The sequence below is a fragment of the Penicillium odoratum genome, assembly GCF_028828045.1.
Source record: "Penicillium odoratum strain IBT 22623 chromosome Unknown utg000002l_segment0_segment0, whole genome shotgun sequence".
Lineage (NCBI taxonomy): Eukaryota > Fungi > Ascomycota > Eurotiomycetes > Eurotiales > Aspergillaceae > Penicillium > Penicillium odoratum.
Window position 1 is genome coordinate 2,233,014 of NW_026643144.1, and position 19,947 is coordinate 2,252,960.

General features: G+C 46.4%; 9 protein-coding genes across 9 annotated transcripts; 5 read left to right on the forward strand and 4 right to left on the reverse strand.

The window, feature by feature from the left end:
- Nucleotides 1-607: 607 nt before the first annotated feature.
- N7520_002841 (uncharacterized protein) lies at nucleotides 608-1,149 on the forward strand (the record flags this gene model as incomplete). Its single annotated transcript, XM_057136776.1, is given in 3 exon segments — nucleotides 608-641; nucleotides 658-864; nucleotides 914-1,149. The coding sequence occupies 3 exon segments, from the start codon at nucleotides 608-610 to the stop codon at nucleotides 1,147-1,149; spliced, it is 477 nt and encodes a 158-aa protein (XP_056999462.1).
- Nucleotides 1,150-1,768: 619 nt separating this feature from the next.
- N7520_002842 (uncharacterized protein) lies at nucleotides 1,769-5,382 on the forward strand (the record flags this gene model as incomplete). The annotated part of the gene is made up of 10 exons (XM_057136777.1): nucleotides 1,769-2,408; nucleotides 2,465-2,661; nucleotides 2,756-2,777; nucleotides 2,926-3,078; nucleotides 3,132-3,343; nucleotides 3,402-3,519; nucleotides 3,567-4,504; nucleotides 4,554-4,645; nucleotides 4,692-4,972; nucleotides 5,021-5,382. The coding sequence occupies 10 exons, from the start codon at nucleotides 1,769-1,771 to the stop codon at nucleotides 5,380-5,382; spliced, it is 3,015 nt and encodes a 1,004-aa protein (XP_056999463.1).
- A 350-nt stretch (nucleotides 5,383-5,732) lies between these two features.
- Nucleotides 5,733-6,732, reverse strand: N7520_002843 (putative short chain dehydrogenase/reductase; the record flags this gene model as incomplete). Its single annotated transcript, XM_057136778.1, has 4 exons — nucleotides 5,733-5,953; nucleotides 6,014-6,217; nucleotides 6,264-6,653; nucleotides 6,702-6,732. 4 exons carry the CDS (start codon nucleotides 6,730-6,732, stop codon nucleotides 5,733-5,735), a joined length of 846 nt encoding a protein of 281 aa, XP_056999464.1.
- Nucleotides 6,733-8,440: 1,708 nt separating this feature from the next.
- On the forward strand, nucleotides 8,441-10,024 carry N7520_002844 (glycoside hydrolase family 76 protein; the record flags this gene model as incomplete). Its single annotated transcript, XM_057136779.1, has 4 exons — nucleotides 8,441-8,540; nucleotides 8,636-8,880; nucleotides 8,932-9,381; nucleotides 9,440-10,024. 4 exons carry the CDS (start codon nucleotides 8,441-8,443, stop codon nucleotides 10,022-10,024), a joined length of 1,380 nt encoding a protein of 459 aa, XP_056999465.1.
- Nucleotides 10,025-11,126: 1,102 nt separating this feature from the next.
- On the forward strand, nucleotides 11,127-13,043 carry N7520_002845 (major facilitator superfamily domain-containing protein; the record flags this gene model as incomplete). Its single annotated transcript, XM_057136780.1, has 7 exons — nucleotides 11,127-11,370; nucleotides 11,433-11,745; nucleotides 11,797-11,876; nucleotides 11,926-12,074; nucleotides 12,126-12,528; nucleotides 12,575-12,929; nucleotides 12,980-13,043. 7 exons carry the CDS (start codon nucleotides 11,127-11,129, stop codon nucleotides 13,041-13,043), a joined length of 1,608 nt encoding a protein of 535 aa, XP_056999466.1.
- Nucleotides 13,044-13,942: 899 nt separating this feature from the next.
- On the reverse strand, nucleotides 13,943-15,655 carry N7520_002846 (putative extracellular exo-polygalacturonase; the record flags this gene model as incomplete). Its single annotated transcript, XM_057136781.1, has 8 exons — nucleotides 13,943-13,981; nucleotides 14,040-14,120; nucleotides 14,170-14,271; nucleotides 14,333-14,521; nucleotides 14,572-14,732; nucleotides 14,783-14,841; nucleotides 14,893-15,259; nucleotides 15,325-15,655. 8 exons carry the CDS (start codon nucleotides 15,653-15,655, stop codon nucleotides 13,943-13,945), a joined length of 1,329 nt encoding a protein of 442 aa, XP_056999467.1.
- A 789-nt stretch (nucleotides 15,656-16,444) lies between these two features.
- Nucleotides 16,445-17,283, reverse strand: N7520_002847 (mitochondrial pyruvate carrier family protein; the record flags this gene model as incomplete). Its single annotated transcript, XM_057136782.1, has 4 exons — nucleotides 16,445-16,646; nucleotides 16,718-16,854; nucleotides 17,005-17,020; nucleotides 17,093-17,283. 4 exons carry the CDS (start codon nucleotides 17,281-17,283, stop codon nucleotides 16,445-16,447), a joined length of 546 nt encoding a protein of 181 aa, XP_056999468.1.
- Nucleotides 17,284-17,683: 400 nt separating this feature from the next.
- On the forward strand, nucleotides 17,684-18,190 carry N7520_002848 (L51/S25/CI-B8 domain-containing protein; the record flags this gene model as incomplete). Its single annotated transcript, XM_057136783.1, has 4 exons — nucleotides 17,684-17,769; nucleotides 17,857-17,963; nucleotides 18,046-18,078; nucleotides 18,132-18,190. The coding sequence occupies 4 exons, from the start codon at nucleotides 17,684-17,686 to the stop codon at nucleotides 18,188-18,190; spliced, it is 285 nt and encodes a 94-aa protein (XP_056999469.1).
- A 235-nt stretch (nucleotides 18,191-18,425) lies between these two features.
- On the reverse strand, nucleotides 18,426-19,778 carry N7520_002849 (DODA-type extradiol aromatic ring-opening family dioxygenase; the record flags this gene model as incomplete). Its single annotated transcript, XM_057136784.1, has 4 exons — nucleotides 18,426-18,889; nucleotides 18,939-19,099; nucleotides 19,169-19,341; nucleotides 19,464-19,778. 4 exons carry the CDS (start codon nucleotides 19,776-19,778, stop codon nucleotides 18,426-18,428), a joined length of 1,113 nt encoding a protein of 370 aa, XP_056999470.1.
- Between the last annotated feature and the right edge of the window lie 169 nt (nucleotides 19,779-19,947).

Below are 19,947 nucleotides of genomic sequence, written 5' to 3' on the forward strand. Positions count from 1 at the left end.
CATCAACGTTACGCATTTACGAGCTTGAACTCTGTCTCCTTCAATTCGACAAGCATTGAGTCCTTGTATAGCCTGACCTTAGAGTTTGGGGCCAAAATGGTCCCAGTAAGTAAGTGACTGTCGTATGCCGTGAGGGGAAGAACCACCCCACACGCTTACCGTGTGGGGTTCAAGGCCTTGGGGGTTTCCCGGTAGACCAGTCAGGTTCAGTGGCGCAGTGTTTATTCGATGTGCCACATTGGCGATGATCCCCGCCTTATAGGTCCGGATCATTCACAAACATCCCAATTGTGGAGTTTTGGGGCAGTCCAGAATGCAATTGGGAGGGATTGAACAGTTTACCGACGCAGTATACCAGATCCACTAGACATTACGTTCGACGCAGTAGTCGGGGGCCTGAATTTATTATCTATTTGGTTTTATAGATTATAGTTTTAGGCCCCCGACTACTGCGTCTAGCGTTATAAGCCGGGAGTTGCCCATGGACGATCTCTGGCACGTTTGGGGATAAGAGGTGAAAAATATCCCCAGTTTTGTCCATCATTGAGAGACTGCCGCCTTACCCCCTAACCTTCTATTTTTAATAAACAATATCATTACTATCATTATGACTCATTTCTTAAGCGGGGAATGGCGCCAATGTCGCTCCTGTCCCAGCAGAGCAGCCCGCATCCGTCGTTGAGAACCGCTCTGTGGATGAGAGCCGGCGTCTAAGAGTTATTGTGATTGGAGCTGGGATATCTGGCATTTTTTCCTGTATTCGATTCATTCAAAAGGTTCCGAACCTCGACTTGTGTATCTACGATAAGAATCCCGATATTGGTGGTACCTGGTATGAGAACAAATATCCAGGTTGCGCATGCGGTACGTTGAGATAATGCCTCCCTGAGACTGTTGCTGATTCCTCCTTTAGATATCCCTGCCCACACCTACCAAGCAAGCTTTGAGCCCAACAAAGAATGGTCTTCCTTCTACGCCCCTGCTGCTGAGATCCATCAATATTGGCAGCAAGTTGTGAACAAATACGGCTGTAGAAAGTACATGAAGCTGAAGCAGAAAGTATCGGCCGCATTCTGGGATGAGATCGACGCTCAATGGCGATTAGAGTTTTGTGGAAGTTCCCTGTCAAGATATGACCCTCGCCATTGACATAATTATAAATCATTTTAGGTTGAGGACCTTGAGACCGGGTCGAAATACCAAGATCGATGTGACGTTTTGATCCAAGCGACTGGCTGTTTGAACAACTGGAAATGGCCAACTGTTCCTGGCCTGCATGACTTCAAGGAAAAATAAATGCACAGCGCAAATTGGGATACAGATTATGATTACACGGTATTTAAATATTAATTCTCTTTCGATAAACCTTCTGACACGTTGCATAGAACCATAACATTGCTGTCATTGGAAATGGCTCAAGTGGTATCCAGGTTGTGCCTGGAACTTTGCCTAAGGTAGCACATATCGACCACTACATTCGCAGTCGAACATGGGTATGCCCGAGCTTTGCTAGAGAAGTCCTTGATCAGCGTGGTATAACCGGCGACAATTGTAGGTATTTTAATTTCAGTATACAGAATACGAATTAATATCGCTTAGATTCGTTTACTCTCGAGGAGCTTGAGACCTTCAAAACGAATCCCGGGGCATTACTCAAGTTCCGCAAAGGCAAGACCATCCAATTGACCCCTTGTCACTCTATTTAACAGACACAGAGGTTGAACTTCCCTTGCAGTCCATTCATGAAGCTACCCTCAACGGTACACCCATGCAGCTGGAGGCAATTCCACTCTTCACTGAGAACATGAAGCGCCGTCTAGCAAGAAAGCCCGAGCTGCTAGACGAGCTCGTTCCAGACTTTCCACCAACCTGTCGCCGTCTTACCCCAGGTCCGGGCTACCTTGAGGCATTAACAGATCCACAGGTAGAGCTAATCAAGTCCACAATTGTCAAGGTCGAGGAGACTGGTATCATCACCGCGGATGGAAGCCATCGACCCGTCGACATGATCGTCTGTGCAACTGGGTTCGACACCAGCTACACACCTCGATTCTCCATCACTGGACGTGGTGGGATCGCCCTTGCTGAACGGTGGAAGGTGACACCCGAAACATATCTCTCGATCGCAACCGATGAATTTCCGAACTATTTTATCTGCTTTGGCCCGAACTCGGGACTGGGCGAAGGAAACGTGATTATGCTCTTTGAAAAACAGATTGAATACTTCGCTGAGTGTCTGCGCAAAATCCAGCGAGACAATATTCGCTCTATGATTGTGCGAGCTGATGCCGTAAGACGGTTTACCAGGTATTGTGATGACTATTTCAAGGGAACAGTCTACGCCAGCAAACGTCGTAGTTGGTACAAGGGGGGGAGTGAACAAGGACGTGTTACGGGTGTTTGGCCAGGTGAGTATTGGGCTATTTTGAGGTCCGGGATTAGCTGGCTAATTACTATTCTCTAGGGTCGTCGATTCACGCTATGAAAGTATTCTCCAATCCTCATTTGGAGGACTTTGAGTATGAATACCTGAATAACAATCCTTGGGGTTGGATTGGCGACGGATGGACTGAAAATGAGAAGCATAAAAGGATCAATGTTGATTACTTGAATGAAGACCAGATTGATTTTCCCCACTCAATCATAATACAGAATGGGGCAGTTTGACGTTACCTTTTTGACGATCGGTTTCGACGAATGGAAAATGTACTGCCAAGATTTTCGGCAGTTTCAACGGATTTTAAACAATGCATAGGCTATGGATAACCTTGAACAAAGTATGGATAAACTATGCGCTTAATTATCTGTCGATGATATCATGTATGTTACCATACATGACGAATAAGACCCGCGCGATATGACTAAATTTGACGTGGCATAGCTGATACCCGATGTAATAAAAATACCGGACACTTGTACACCCAGTTCCCCCCCAGATCCGATCTTCCTCTCTTCATTATTACCCCAGATCTCCTCCCCGATGGACAGCCATGAAGCCCGCCGAGAAGCACTTTCGCTGCACGATCTGTCAGCGGGGCTTCACACGCATTGATCACTTGAAAAGACACCATTTAAGACGTATGTATTGCTTCCTGCAGCTATCCCGACCAGCTCGCTTATTGCCTGGCTAGATTCCGGCCAGAAGCCATACTCGTGCGTGTTCTGCAGTGACTCGTTCGCCCGATGGTACGTGCGCGAAAACTTCCAAGTACCAGATGTCTTACTCACATCTTACACCTCTAGTGATAACCTTCGCGACCATTATGCCGAGTGCGCGCAACGAGGAGATCGCCAAATCCCCGAGACCGGCCAGAGGGGTCGCCGCCGCCATGCATGCCTTTCGGTAAGTCATTTGACTGCGTGTAATGGGCTCTGCTTGCTAATTCATGTTCCCATTTCAGTGTACCTCCATGAAACTACGATGCGACGGTCAAAGTCCCTGCGGATCTTGCGTGAAACGAAACCTCGACTGCAACAATGAGCGGACTGGCCGACCGCAACATGTTGGTCTAGACGAAGGTATGATATGGAGAATTGCAATTTGGACCAATGCTTATCCTGATTAGGATCGCCTGCGACTGGAACCGAGACTGAGACTTACGCCAAAGAATCTGATCGCGGGTCGATCAAGTTCCTTCTGAATAGTGGTCTCGACAGCTTCACGGAAGACTTCCGGTTGCCCCCACGCAATGACCGGGCTCGCACACTCATTTACAATGACCAGGAGATGCAAGAGGCTTCAGTGGGAGTTTTTCCATACGATGTACAAGGCAACCGGCCGGGATATACCCCAGGATTGGCCGATCCCGATCCGGCTGGGATGCAATATTTTCCGAATTCATTTCTCGACTTCTTCAACGCATCTTTCGGGGACCAAAAGCCTATTGAAGATCTATACACCGGGCACATTACTTATCCTGCTGGTATTCCTCCCGTCCAGGATCTTCACCAAGCCATTAGACCAGATCAAGCTATCTTCGAGCCAGAGCGCCCATTTGCCATGGCCCTGGTTCAATCAATTTTAGCTCGAGCATGGACGGTGCCTTTGGATAACAAGGGCCAGGAAGAGATCTCGAGTAATCTCAATTTTCTGTTGACCACCGCACGCATTAGGAAGTTTGCTTCATTATACTTTAAGTTTTGGCAGCCCAGCTGCCCTATGATCCACGTCCCCTCCTTCGACCCTGAGACAGTCTCTTTGCCACTTCTGGCCGCGGTAGTTTTCATGGGAGCCATGTACAGCAGTGACCAGAAGGAAGTCTACATCGCCAAACGAGTCTTTGACTTTGCCGAGATATTCGTTTACTCTAGCCAAGTCTACTCGGCAGAGACCGAGATCGCGAGTTTACTGCTAGGTAATCGGAACACTATCGATGAGGCAGATGACTGGACGAAATTTCAAAATTTCCAAGCCGGGTTCATCATGGTCGCAGCTCAATATTGGGCGGGGAATCAAACCGCTCGGGGTCGTGCAATGGAGAACCGCTTTAGTGAGGTTGTCAAAGTGAGTTTCCTTCGTCATATTAGAGATTTGTATTCTTACTGTGACCAAGTTGGCTCGACGCCTTCGTCTCATCAAATGTCGTCATATGCCGCATGAACAATCAGATGAAACTCTCTGGATTCAAACAGAGTGCCGTATTCGGTGAGTATTAAATCCAGCCACTAAGCATGATCACTAACACAAACAGAACTATTTCCATTATCTCATTGATGGACTGTGCATTTTTCTTCTTTCAAAACTACCCTTACCGTCTTTCAACCGCCGAAATGGAAAACGACTTCCCTTGTGAACAATCTCTCTTCCAATCCAAGCATCCATTCTCAGAACCAAACTTCCGTCTCTCCCGCAATCTCACTTTATACGAAGCATTCCAGAACTTGTTTGCCTGCCCACAGGGTTTCCCCGGACAGACTCCAGACCCGAGTCCCATGGATTTGACTCTTTTTGACATGTTCATACTCATCCACAGTAAGCTTCCACCCTACCATATGGATCAAACGACACTGACACTCCCAGTTCTGTTTGCCTTCATCAATACACACATGATGCTTGTCGGTACTTTAGGACGCCACAGCGAAGTCATACAACTACAACAGAAATCTTCTAACGGCAAAAGCGCAATCCCTGAAGATTCGCTGCTATCTTCTATCATGACAGCGTTGAATCGCTGGCATGATCACTGGCTTCAATTGCGCACTCAAGTGCCGAACGACGAATGGACTTCGATGGGTTTCCTCAAGAACGGGTATAATTTCTGGCTCGTCTCACAGCTTCTCGTAACCAAGAAGGATGCTGTTGAGGTTCTTATGCGGATGGAAGTCAACTGCGACGATAAGTTGGAAAAATTAAAGGTTTTGTTACAAGATGATCAAGAATAAAGCCTCATACAACTGGACGGTATACATTCTCATGCTTTCACTGAGATCGCTGTTCGAATTTCTGTATTTCTTTTATCATTTCCGGCGCCCTGGTGGTGGTGATGAGCTAGAAGACCTCGCGTTGGTCTAGTACTTGATAACCCTACATGATTTCATTTTGGTTCACTTGACTTAATTCCCCTCTCTTTTTTTTGAATATCTACCCCTGAATATCCCGATGTGTCTGGCTGTGATTTATTTCATGCATGCATTGAAGGGCATCCAGCTAGCAAATGTTTCTGGAAAATCAATTTACTATATCCGACGTTGCTGCACAAGCAGTACTCAATCTATCATCTATTCCCATCATCTCAAGCATATCCAAGATTCCAAAACGTCTCAATATTCTTCCCCGTATCTTCATCGACATAGGCGGGAGGCTCTGAAAGAGTAGCATGCTCTCCGTGCAATTCGGCGATTTTCCCCGTCAACGATTCATCATCCACAAACATTTCCACGGCCTTAGAAACAGTAGACATGGGTGTAAGAATCATAGACTTGAACAAATCCGAACTCGGAGCAATATTCGTTTCTGTCATCCAGTTAACCCACGCTGTCAACATATCAAAGTATCGAAGACTATAAAACTTACCAATAACAGCAGGAGCCAATGCATTGATCCGAATCCCGTTAGGAACCAACGACCTCGCCAGCGACCGTACCAGCCCAATAACACCATGCTTCGTAGCCGCATACATAGGCGCGATAGGAAACGGATACAATCCCGCATTCGACGCAGTACAGCAAATAAGCCCACCACCGTTCCGCGACATATAGTGAATAGCAAGTTGCACCGCTACAATCCACGTTAGTATCCACATGCATCCATGTTGAAACAAAACTTCTGTCCACGGGTACGATCTCACAATATACAACCCCAATAAGATTCACATTCAAGGTGGCCAAATTCGGCTTCACGGGTCCTGCGTTCGCATCCTTTGGCAAGAAACTTCCTTTCTCGGTAATTCCTGCATTGGCGAACACCAGATCAATCGAACCGTGCTGGTTGTATGTTTTTTTGAATGCGGTGGCCTGGCTCTCCCAGGATGAAACGTCACATTCTTCAAATGAGATTTCTGCAGATGGGAAATCGGTGCGAAGTTGGGCGAGTGTTTGTGCACCTGTTTGGGGGTTGATGTCTAGGATTGTTATGTGTGTCCTTTTATTTGAGTCTTGGATGAAGTGTTTGGTTATTCCTAGGCCAATGCCTGATGCTCCTCCTGTGATGCACTCTTAGAATTCCACTGTGACTTGTTGTGTGGGGATTGACATTGTCCTACCTGTGACGATGACGTTGCGCTTTTGAGACATTTCTCTTTGGGGTTTTGTGGGGGGAGTTTCTCGTGTAGGTGTGGTATTCAGCACTTGTAGGTTGGGCGTACAGTATTTCATTCGAAGTTTACATATCCAGGTAGCTGCGCTTTGTGCATGTGGCCGGTAGATAGGTACCCCTCATGTTTCCCCACATTGTCGTGGAGTTGGGGGATTTCCGGTGGCGTGAAGAGTGTGTGGACCGTAATGTATCGTCCACTGACGGAATACTGTCAATAGTCATATTTCCGAGGTCTTCACGTCTCGGCTGAACTAAAATTTGGGGCGGAAATGGTAACCGCGATAATCCTTCCCATAATCCTACCCCGCATTATGGTTTCTTTGACCCCAGGATGGAAATGACCATACCCTAGGTTAAATTATTCCAAATTTGATAGCGCAAAGTCCTGTTTAGCAAATACAATCGGTCTGATATAATCAGATATCCTACAAGGGCAATAATGATGATTCAACTTGGAGCCTAATGATAAGTTAATTTCGCCGAGAAATGAAGATAGAAGTAATAACAGGATTCAAATGATCGATTTATCAAATCCACTAATGAAAATGCATACTTCAATGTTCAAGTTCTAGGCAACAATGTAATCAGATGGTATCTTTCCAACGCTATACCTAATCAATCCATCTTCCCCTGAACCCCTTTTCTGCAGTATTTCAGTATTTCAGTATTGTAATAATAGCATAAAAACGCTTGTATTATGCCTGTATGGCCTCAAGGGTCTAGAGCATTTACCCTGCAAACAAACCAAACATACAACTCTAACCATCAGATCCGCATAAACCCGAATGCTAGTCACTGCCAAGCAGTTTCAGCTCAGGACAATCGCTACATTTACACAAAGAGGAGTTATTCACTGTTTCTTGAGGGTTGGCCTATCTCGATAGCTCCTAAAAATGACAATTGGAAATACTGGGCATCTATTACTATTTTTGTGATAGTGTGCATTATATTCTTCACAATTGAAATAGTCCATAGGAATAGGTTCTCACCCAGTTTTAAGGGTGCAGATATAACGTATTCGTATTGATTATTGGGTTTAGCTCCGGTCGATCCGATTCGCGTTAATCTTGAAGGTCACGTGACTGGGACCCTTTTACTCCTTTTTTTCCCACCGTCGCAACAATAACACTACCTTCCAGCTTCGTACAGGAGTTACCTGCTACGTACGTGCGTATCCTTCCCCTTAACTTTGGTAAGGTTGAGAAGAATGTTGAAGTGGGGTAACATCTCTTTGTGTGGTACCCTAAGTTTCATGTATTTTCTTTCGTTAATCCACTCCCCTGATTCATGTCACACATTTAACCCAATAACGATAAAGGATTGGAACCCCCTACTCGCTTATATGTATCCGGGTGTAATTCTACCGTTCATAAAATGAAGGCGCTAGTGCCAAGTCCTTTGATAGTGTTTCTAAACCAAATAGTGGGTTCCACTCCTGACAGTTATGTATTAGCGCTGCTATAATTAAAAGGTCCTTTTCGGTAGTGCGGCCCGATTTAATGTCTCAAATTTAAAGGAGGTTTTTTCGAGACTGGTCGTGATCAGTCGCAGTCGCAGTCGTTCTTGGTTCCTACGATCAACAGTGCCAAGTTCATGCCGTTCTCTCCGTTAACAATCACAGTATAATCCATACCAACTGGCTCAGTTTGGCTTTCTTGGAAGCTTGGCCGACGCTCTGGTTCCAGGATGCGCTTTCTGGGTGCCTGGTGTTCGTGGAAGGGCGCGTTGGTCGCGCTCCTCCTTTCTAATAGCGCAAATGCGATTACCCTGGATATCAGTGATGAACGTATGTGAAAGCGAATTTCATGCACGGAGTCTCCAGATCTCTGATTCCTGTTACCTGATTGGTGAGACTCATTTACTGACCCCCCATATCTGCAGAATCCATCAAAGATGCCGCTAGTATCAGTGCCTATGCCATGATGACCTACTATAAAGGCAACGAAACAGGTCATATTCCCGGAGCCTTTGCCAGTAAATGGTGGGAGGGATCTGCTCTTTTCATGGCCCTACTCCAGTATTGGCACTTCACAGGTGACACTACCTATAATGATGAACTGCGAGTGGGATTAGAGTGGCAAGCAGGTGATGGTGACTATATGCCGTCGAACTATAGTAGCTACCTAGTGAGCCAAGTATCTGACAATCTGTCTCACTTCTTTGCTAATTGTTGAAAGGGAAATGATGATCAAATGTTCTGGGGTCTTGCTGCTATCACCGCTGCCGAACTCGCCTTTGCAGACGCTAGTTCTGGGTACTCTTGGCTTTCACTTGCTCAAGGTGTCTTCAACACCCAGATCAAGCGATGGGACACGACCACCTGCAGCGGTGGAATGCGTTGGCAGATTTGGTGGTGGGAATCTGGTTACGAAATGAAGAACTCCATTGCCAACGGTGGCTTGTTTCAGCTAGCTGCACGCCTGTATCGTTACACAGGAACGGAACTTTATGGTGAATGGGCTCGGAAGATCTGGGATTGGTCGACTACCACACCGCTCCTTAGTAACTCGACCTGGAATGTTGCCGACTCGACACAGATGGACGATGGCTGTACAAGTCAGGGAAATACCCAGTGGTCATATAATTATGGCACGTATCTAATGGGTGCCGCCTATATGTACAATATTGTGAGTTTCGCTTGTTGCCACCACATAACCTCTTGATTCCGGTTCTAACTTACTATAGACAAACGGCACTGAGCAAACCGCTTGGGAAACAAGAGTCAATGGCTTATTAACAAGAACATTGAATAAGTTCGCACCAGCTAGCAACGGCGGAATTCTAGAAGAAATCGTCTGTGAACCATCAGAGCAATGCAACAACAATGAAGTCCTTTTCAAAGGCCTCGTCTCTTCCTGGCTATCTTTCACCGCAATGCTAGTTCCATCGACCTGGGATACCATCTTACCGAAGCTACAAACCTCCGCTTCAGCTGCCGCTCTGTCTTGCACCGGGCACGACAATAATACCTGTGGTGTCCGCTGGTATCTATCGAAATACGACGGTTATATGACCATGGAGCAAGAAATCAGTGCAACAAATGTCTTTGTTGCCAATTTGATCGCTTTCGAAAAAAGCGCCCCTGTCACATCGACAACGGGCGGAAATAGTACCAGCGATGTTACGGCTGGTGATAATGATACAGCTGCTACAGCGACTGAAACATCTTCAACAATTACTTCTGGCAGTCGAGCTGGTGCTGGGATTTTAACAGTAGTTCTCGTCAGCGGCTGGGTTGCCATCATGGGCTGGGTTGTTTGCGGAGGCTGAGTCAAGCCTTTTTCAATCACAAAGGGCAATTGTGGAGTTAAAGAGTTGAATTTCTGGGTTTATATTCTTCACTTAGGGAGCTTCTGCTTTCCTGATACATTTTGTTTTGGTACATACCTAGATTTGTTAATGTTTTTTTGGGCCTGTGTAAAATATGAGGCGTGAAGGATATTGTATCGAATAGACTATTTCATATGACACAGCACCGAGGACCGTGGAAGTGGCATATTACTTCGGGACGGAAACATGCGTCCCATCCTTGTACGTGCCAGTTTTCTCATCAAATCAGACTCGTTCTCTGAATTGCTATGACTTCTACGCAGAATCAATGGTAAGAATATTTCCAGTATTTTTCCAGATAGTCTCGCATGGTATCATCTTTAGATACATTTCGTGACAAGAAAGTAAACTATATCTAGAGTTTAGGTAGCATACCCTGTGCGCAATTTAGCCGGTACAAGAATCTCACCGATTGCCACGACATTGGAAACGTTGAACCCGAATTCAGCTAAAATCATGTCGGAGCTTGGGTTTAAAATGGCTGATCCTTTGCTCGGCTAGCATGGGACGCTTACCGACCACTTGTTTACTTGGAAAGTCAGGTATATCTCTGTCCAGGTGCATACGTTCTTCCTTTGCAATTACTATCAATTTTGAGGACATTTCGATGCCTCAGTTGTATCGCTCCTTGCAGCGCGATGTGAACATCTACATAGAAATGATTTAAGCCTCGTTACGAGTCGAGGGCTGGGAAGATACTTGCCCGGCAAAACCCCGCGGGGAACCCCAGATCTACGCACTCACATACCGGATTCCCCCACAAACGAGTCTTGACAGCCCCATATCTTTGTCCCGCAAGACCCATTTTCACTTGGTCTTTCGTATCTTTCTATGGTTGGAGGAATCATTGCTGTGCGGGTAATGTCTAGAGGTTAATACTAGAGTTTCATGTGTGTAACACAAATAGCTAATACAATCCTTGCTCACTTAAGTTGTGAAGCCCCCAGCCGAGATCTACAATTTTGCTTAATCACTGAAGACTCAGTATTCAAATTTTTTCCTTTATTCCACCACCCAGTTCTAAGAGTCCAATCACCTCGCCATGCCGTTCGGTATCCTGGAAGATGCAAAGCTAGAGTATATCCCCGGAACAGCTCCTCTTCACGGCCACTCCGAAACCGACATTTACTCCGGCATCGACCCAGGTCTACTCAAATATGACCACACGGGCAAGATAGTTCTCGTTCCTCAGCCATCTGACTCGCCCAACGACCCATACAATTGGTCCCGAACGAAGAAGGCGCTTTTCACAATTACCTATGCCTGGGGATGTGGTTGTGTTGGGGGTAGGTCATCACGTTTGTAAACAAATAAGAAAACACAGTACTAACAAACCCTTTACCTATAGCGATCGGTCCTCTCCTTGGAGGTGCATTCGTTCCACTAGCAGCCCAATTTGACGTCTCATTGTCAACTTTCGTTTCGGCCGTCCAGGGTGGTATCATTGCTGCGATCGCGGTGGGTAGTCTCTTGTTTAACTCTTTGGCTGTGAAATATGGGAAACGGCCTATCTATTTAGGGACTACGCTTGGTTTGATGGTGTCATGTTTTTGGGGGGCTGAGGCGAAGAGCTTTGAGTCGTTCGTTGCTTCGAGGGTTTTTTGTGGATTGTGTATGGCACCTATGGAGGCTTTGGTGCCAGCTTCTATTTCAGATATTTGGTAAGTCATATTCTTGTTGGGATGTTGGGGTTGAGGAGTTGACGATGCTAGGTTTGTGCATGAGCGGGGGTTTCGAACGGCGATTTTCAATCTTGGCGTTTTGGGTGGTATTAACCTTGCGGTTCCGATTGGTGAGGTCATTGTTACTTTTTTTCTCTGGGCTTTTGCTGATTGAATTAGCCGCTGCTGTAATTCAGTATGGATCGTATAATGAAGCATTATATGGTATGGGTGGAGCCTTTGCACTGGCTTTTATTCTTGTGTTTTTCTGGATGCCTGAATCTGCGTACAAGAGAGAGGCCTTGAATATTGACACTGGCGAATCAAATGTAAGTTTTTTTATCTGATCACCTTTGCAGACACCGCTCTAAGATAAACAGGTTGTTTTGGAAGGAAAAGCAAGCCTTGAACAGCTAGAACATACAAGCACAACACCAACATCAACTGAGGCCCGTGACTCCTGGCTCAAGGAATTGTTGCCTTACAGTGGCTATGTCAATCAAGTCCCATTCTGGAATACTTTGATCCGACCATTCTATCTACTAGCATCCCCGCCTGTTCTTTGGGCTGTGCTACTCTTCACTATGTGCATATCATGGCTTGTGGGAATCTCTCTCACTCTATCCCAAATTTTCTCCGCGGCCCCATACAATTTCTCGGTCATAGGCGTGGGAGCAACCAACTGTTCTTCTTTTGTGGCATCAGTTCTTGGTACGATTGTTGCAGGGCCTCTTATTGATGGTCTAGTCACCAAGATGTCGATGAAGAACGGCGGTATATTTGGTATGACTCACTAGACATGGAACGTATATGTACTGACTTTGATCAGAGCCTGAATTCCGTCTTCCGGTCATGTTAACCTACGTGCTCTTTACATCAACAGGCTTCTTTGCCTGGGGTCAGTCTTCTGCGGCGCAGGATCCTTGGCCTGTGCCTGTTGTTGTTTGTCTGGGGTTGATTAATTTCGGAGTCCAGCTAGGAACTACTAGCGTGGTCACATATGTGGTAGACTGCCATCGTGAAAAGGCTGGGGAGGCCTTTGCAGCGATGAACTTTGTGAAGAATATGTTTGCATTTGGTCTTTCCTTCTATATCAATGGATGGATTGATAGCCAAGGCGTTCGCAACTGCTTCTTTACAATTGGCGGAATCACTCTGGGTGCCACTCTATTTACAATTCCGATGTAGGTCTCCATTGCCCTCCCAAGACACAGCGCTGATTAACACAAAATAGGTATATTTTTGGAAAGCGAGCCCGAAGCTGGGTTCATCGTCATGGGCTGGCTGATCGACTATAGAGCATCTCGAACGTGAAAGCAATCCGGATGCAACGCAAGAGCGAAGAAAGAAGGATTTTCTCAAGCAATACCAGCAATATCTAGATTAGACCGTCAACAATCTCCCCCTTCTTGACTCAATTGACATCCAAATCCCACAGACTAGAAATTTATCTTTAATTGAATCATTCCCAGCAGCCCTTAACAAGCTACACAGCATGTGAATCGTATGCGCACATTATCCTGCAAGGTAGCATGTGGCCGCCGGGGTAAATTACGCCGCATATCAGGAGTAAAACCACCAGGATGCAACGAGATCGCAACAAGCCTTTTAGCCTCATAATCCCGTGTCAAGAACTCCCTAACCCTGCAATTGCAAATCGTGACGCCGTCTACGATGAACCGCCTAGCGACAATGGATATGCGCCGATGGAATCCAAATCATTATCTTAGTTTCTGATATTAACAAAAGTAGACCGAAGTAATGTGTGCACTGGAATGTTCCTCTGACATTAACCTCGAACCCTTTTCACCATTCTGCTGGAACCGTATCTTCAATGTGCAGGAATTCGGGTGTGTATCTTGCGTTATTGATGAGAATATCCAATGTCCCAAATGATTCGTCGACAAACTGTCCTGCTGCTTTGACTTTCTCTTCTGATGTGACGTCGACTTGTAATGGGAGGATTCTTGGAGGGGGGGATATTCGGTATTCACTCTTCGAACTTAATATGCATGATATGTCGGACCCAATATCTATTTGATTACTTTACGAATACGAACGTTACTTGTCTATACGCATGTTGATGATACCATTCATGTATATTCATATGGAATGTCCAGAATGCAGCATGATCCGTAGGTTCTTTTGATTCAAGCACTAGATTAGTGGATAGAAGGAACGTAATGTGGCTCGTTATCTAGGTCGTGCAGTTGACATCTAGTAGAGTATCGTTGACCTAAATGATGGGGAGCACTGTCAGCAAAGCCTCAGTCTTTGGAATCCATATATCTTACATTTTTGCAGACAAACACATTGTAGTCAGCTCCTTTCGGATTGGTGACGTCAATATTGGTAGCGTGAATATTCGAGCAAACCTAAGGCTGTTAATTAAATGTCGATCAAGAGACGGATAATTCAACTCACATCTGGGCTCGAGCAAACGATGGTTCCAACATCAGGGTTCTCTTTACCCGAGGTTGTACCATGGATATTGTTAAAGTAAACATCGGAGATTGTGAGACTGCTCTGTATTTTGGAGATTCAAGGTTAGAAGGTTGTGCCGCTTAGGGTTTTTATAGAGACGCACCGGGTATTCATCGCAAAGAGTCAGATTGCTCTGTCCGTAGCACTGGGTGACTTCAATGGCATAGTCGACATTGTCAATGTACATTGTGTCGTAGGTGACATTCTTAACGCTACCTGAACCACCACCGCCCTGCAAGTCGGTGGAGAGCTCAGATGAAACGCCAGGCCAAACTTTGATACGAGCACCGTCCTGTTCACATTAGTTTCCGCTGCGGTGATAATTGAAACTATCTCACTTACCGATGCATTGAACATTGAGATGTTATAAATGAGCAGATTCTCAACAATATCGACTTCGTCCTTGTACTGTCCCAGCGAACCAACCGAGATACCATGAGAGCCATTGCAGTGGAGATTCTGGACAATGACCTCTGTAGTATTGGGCTTGAAAGATACACAGTCTGTAGAACGATTAGAATCTGATATAAAAGTGAGGCTTTGGTATGCATACCATCACCGTTGTTGATCACAGAGTTCTGAATAACAATGTTCGACGAGCGGTAGATATCCCTATCCTTGTTAATTCAATCCTCTGTCACAGAAATACAAGTACTCTCTTACCATCCATCAGTGTTCTTAGCAGTAATATTGTTCTTACTGTATCCCGAGATGTCGATCCCATCAAATAGGACGTTGGTGGAGTTTGCAACGAAATGGTACCACTGGGGTGAATAGCGAAGGTTGATGGGACCAATGGTACCACCATGGAGTCCAATCACTCCTACTAAGACGGGACGCAGGATCAGAGCATCCTCGGCATACAGATCATACCAAACTTGACCATTTCCGTCAAGCGTGCCCCCGCCGTAGAGATTAACGTCTTCACCACCCAACTGGAAAAAGGTAGTGGCGTTCTGGTACGTCTGCTTGAAAGCATTCTCCTGCCAGTAGTCCGTATCGTTGGTGAATTTGACATATCCCTGGATATCTGTCCAAATTGTCAGCAAAAGTAATCTGAATACATTAATTGATACACATTTTGATGGGACATACCGAGATCTACATGTTTGAGGAACGTCAGATCCAATGCCGTTCCAATTGTGTAGGACTTGTCAGCATCAAATACAACCTTGCCGCCATTATTGCACTGCTTGATTGCGGACAGAATATGCTTGGAGTCATCGCGCCCATCCCCGTAAGTGGAAACGTGACACGTCTTGGTCCGCGGTTGACTTGAAGGAAGGGGCTTGAACGGTGCATGCGGACCGCAGGCATCATTCCGCGAGTATCCTTTCGCAGCTGGGGTAACAGATCTCGCCTCGGTAGCAAGACCCAGTGACAAAAGAAGGCCTGTAGCCTGTGTCACGGCATTGGAGATCCTCATTGTGTTTGGTAAAAAAGAAAGGCGGATGAGATTCTTCGAACACCCTTGATGGCCGAGGAATGATCGGCGGCATTGCTTCTTTTATATGCATAGTTATCAAGCAAAACACAACCCCAAGGCCATGGTAAAACCTGCGTCAACGCTAAGCTACTCCGTAAATGCGGGTGAGGTGGGGTAAGGCGCGGTGCACAGTCTTCGTCCGGGGAACCCGACATCACCTGCTGTGGGGAAGATAGGAGATGAAGTTGGTGTAAGTTGTACTGGTGTCTTCTTAGCGACTTGCTCGGAGATTGGAGTACTATGTTTTATGGAAGGGGAGACCTAAACATAAATCCGATAGGAGGAAAGTCGGACCTGTATTTCACCGATTGGGAGGAAAAATCCGGGGAAATGACGATCGCGCGTGGACACGGAATTTATAAATTGATTGGCAAGCTAATTGGTCCTTGACAGTTAGTAAAGAATTGCCAAGAAGTTAGATCAAAATGCAAAAGTTCTTATGTCAGTAAACATTCACTGAAGCGACCTCTGCTCAATTTGAACGTTCTATCTTAGGGCCTACATTGGATGGCGAAAATGAGCACAAAACAAAAACTTTCCAAAATTATCTGTACAGCGGGTCCGTAGAAAGAACAGATAGCACAAGGGAAAATAAACTCAAGAAGCTCCGTTGTTCGGAGCGCCGAGCCTCTATAAAAGCCGATCTATGTGCAGTCATGTCCCTCCACATCTTCCAATGCCCGCACCGCCACCTTCCAACGTATCTGACCCATGAGGTACACAGAGCATTTAGTTGGTCTTCTCAGACACCTTCTCCTCGACAGCCTTCACGGCACCCTCGGCAGCGCCCTCGACAGCAGAGACAGCATCCTTGACAGAATCCTTGGCAGAGTCGACGACATCAGAGCCTTCCAGGCTTCTGCGGTAGTTGTAAATACGGGTGACCTGAACGACACCAACACATCCGAGGAAGAAGTTGACAGCAGCAAGCCTGTTGAGATGGAGTTAGCGAATGTTCGTCACCCAGATCGAAATATAGAATTCCCGGGAATCGAAACATACAGGACGTTGCGAGGCTTGATAATTAAGCACCAGCGGGTCCAAATAGCACCGGTGGCCATGAGGGCACCGTTCTGGGTAAGGGAGAGCTTCTCAGCCGGGCGGTTGAAGTCGGAGATACCGGCGATGACCAAAGCCCACTGCAAACGAGTTATGTCAGTAATTGATATAACGTGAACCACCCCATAGTAATCAGCATCCATGGCATCGCGAGATTGAGCGGATTTAATTTATATAATCGTATATAACGAGCGCTTATCGCGACGGGGTGAATTGAGTCATGGTCGTACCTTCATTACTGGGGCCCTATCAGACATGGAGGTTAGCAGAAACATTCATTTCGAGCTGTTAAGAAAAAGTCCAAGCTCAATGACCTACCAGAAGTGAACAGTCTTCACACCAACAGGGCTGTCCCACATGCGCTGGAAGAAGCTCTGCTTGCCCGCGGCGCCGGCGTCGGAGCTCTGGAAACGGAAGCCCTGGCCGGCCTGCCGACGGAAGGGACCGGTGGCATTGCGGAAAGCAAAGCGGCTGTTGTTAAGGAAGCGGAATCCCACACGAGACGACATGATGGCGGATGGTGATATGACGACTTGGAGAGTGAAGAGGAAAGAAGGGCGGGATCGGCCGGTGGTCGGGGCAAGTGAGTTTTCCGCCGGTTACAAGGTCACAACAATTGAAAACGCACCACCACTAGGATTTATAAAAATTGAAGATATGCGAACACAGTTCAGATGCCCATTAACTACTGGATAATCATTGTTATAGCTATATTAAACCTACTCGGCTGTCAAGTGGTTTGAGAGCGGTTCTCTTCCGGATTATCTAATATTATATCCGCTAGTCCATATTAGGTATAGCGGCAGCCATCTCTGCTTGAACGAATCACGGGGCTCGTGAATAATGCTCTCATCCTCTTGACACTCTTGATACCCCCTCCTCTATCCCTCAACTCCACACCATTCCGTCATGTCGGGCAAATACGTTTTCTCCAAGGGCCTGAAGGAGCTGCGCTTCCTTTTCTGCCAGACCTCTGAGCAGAGCGCTGCCACAAGGTATGCCCTCCAAGCCTGAACATCCGACCAGTTCCAATGCCATGCTCCCCGAATCTATTGACTAATTCAATCGCGTCACTCCAATAGAACCTTCCTTAACCGCGCTTACCCTACCATGAAGAAGCACAACCCTCACACTCCCATCCTCATGCGCGAGGCCTCTGGCTCTGTGCCGCGAGTCTTTGCCCGATACGGTACGACCGCAGCTATTCCCCGGCAATTTCAGCACACAATACCAAGGTCTAGATCGCTAACTCCCTTATTATGGAACTACAGATCTCGGAAAGGAGACTCAAGAAGCGCTGTCCGGTAGGCTATCCTCCCACTCCCCAGATCCGAGGGACAATGCTCACTTCAAACAGGTCTCTCCGACGCGCAGATCGAAGAGCGCATCACCCAGTTGGTGAAGCAGACCTCATAACGCCATTTTGCATCCTCTTCCTCTTCGCCCTTCAACCTGTCTTATTTCCTGCTACAATTGCGAGTTTTACCGTTCTACAATCCTGTGTACCTATAGATGAAAATCGAACCCCGTCTCACACATCCAATCAATGAAGAAACTTCAGCTCGAAATTCATTTCCGAATTATAAATTCAATTGACTGCTATGCCGAAATACCTCTATCTGTTTCACCGAAAGAACTCCTAAAACCAATCCTATAACGAAGAACTAGCATTTTCCAACTCTCCAAAGCGATACTGCGACCAGCTCATACTTCCTTCGGGGAACTTCCAAGTTCGTTTGCCAAGATCATCTCCTGCCGCTCCAGCACCAATGTGAATAGGCAATAAATGTTCGAAAGACGGATGTGCTTGTCTGGCGTCCGGTCTCTTCAGCAACGCCGCCATAGCAGCCTCGCGCTCCTCGGGCTTCGCCGTAGCAGCCTCCTTCAGCGCCTCATCGAAGCTAACCGCATAAGGTAGCGGCTGTTTCTTTCCGAAAGCAAAATACATATCGCGGAGATTGTGCACCGCCATCCCCGAGACAATAATCAAGATGTTTTCCTCCCGCAGGCGAGAAACTGCCTGTCCAAGGCGGTAGTGTTGATTGGGATCTTCGGTGTCAAAGAGAGAGACCTGAACGATAGGGACATTGAGAGGATTCTCATCAGGCTCAAAAGCTATGCACTGTTAGTATTGACCTCCTTTTGATCATTCTTCGAAACATACCGCATTTAAAGCTCGTCCAAACACCATGATCAAGTCCCCGCTTCACACCCTTTGCATCAATACCCGCCTCCTTGAGCAAGTCGAGTACTTTGTGAGCGACTTCCTTGCTTCCCACATTCGGATACTTCTCTTTGTAGTAATGGTCCGGGAAACCATAGAAGCTGTCAAACACGATCAGCATAAAACCAAATTATCCTGCACATCATCTCTCAAGAGAATGAGAGACATACTCATAAATCAAATCCGTCATTTCCGCCGTATTCACATAGATAGTATCCCTTCCACCCTGCCAATGGGCCGAGAAAACAACAACCGCACGAGGCTTGACCTTGGTCGTAATCTCACGACCGATCTGGCTTAGTTTGCGATACGCAGGATGATCCACGTCGTACATGACGTTCGGCTAGGAGGAACAAACGCATTAGCTCAATTCAAATAAATTCAAATAAACCAACACCCATGTGAGCATAGGGCTTTTGTATGAGGATAATTGTAGGGAATGTATGGAATGCAATCAAATCTTACCCCACCATGACTCAAGAAGTAAATCGGAGTCTTCATCTTGTATGACTCGTTCTGCGATATCTTCGCTTTCACAGCTGCACTAGCGCCAATGGATGCTGAAGCCGACGCAGACAAAGGACCTACAGCCGAACGAGTTGAAGACCCGAATAACCGACGGAATGCAGACACGTTGGCGGTATCTGTGCAGAAGAGAGCGATCAAAGTCGCAATGATTATAGTCAATAGTGAGAAAAGGAGGATCTTCTTGTTGTTTTGGATTCCTGATGTTTCGTTGGTTGGAAGGTTATTTGGATTGCGGTGGGATTCGGAAGACATGTAATGGATATGTTGCTTGCTTGCTTGCCCTTAAGTCTTTCTTGAATGGAAGAAATTCCAAGTTTCAGCTTCCAAGGTCCAACTTAATGCGCTTAGAGATCAAAGTCCAGAGAATCGGGTTAGAAAGAATCCGATGCATTAGAAATACAGTCGTTTCGGAAGTAGAGTA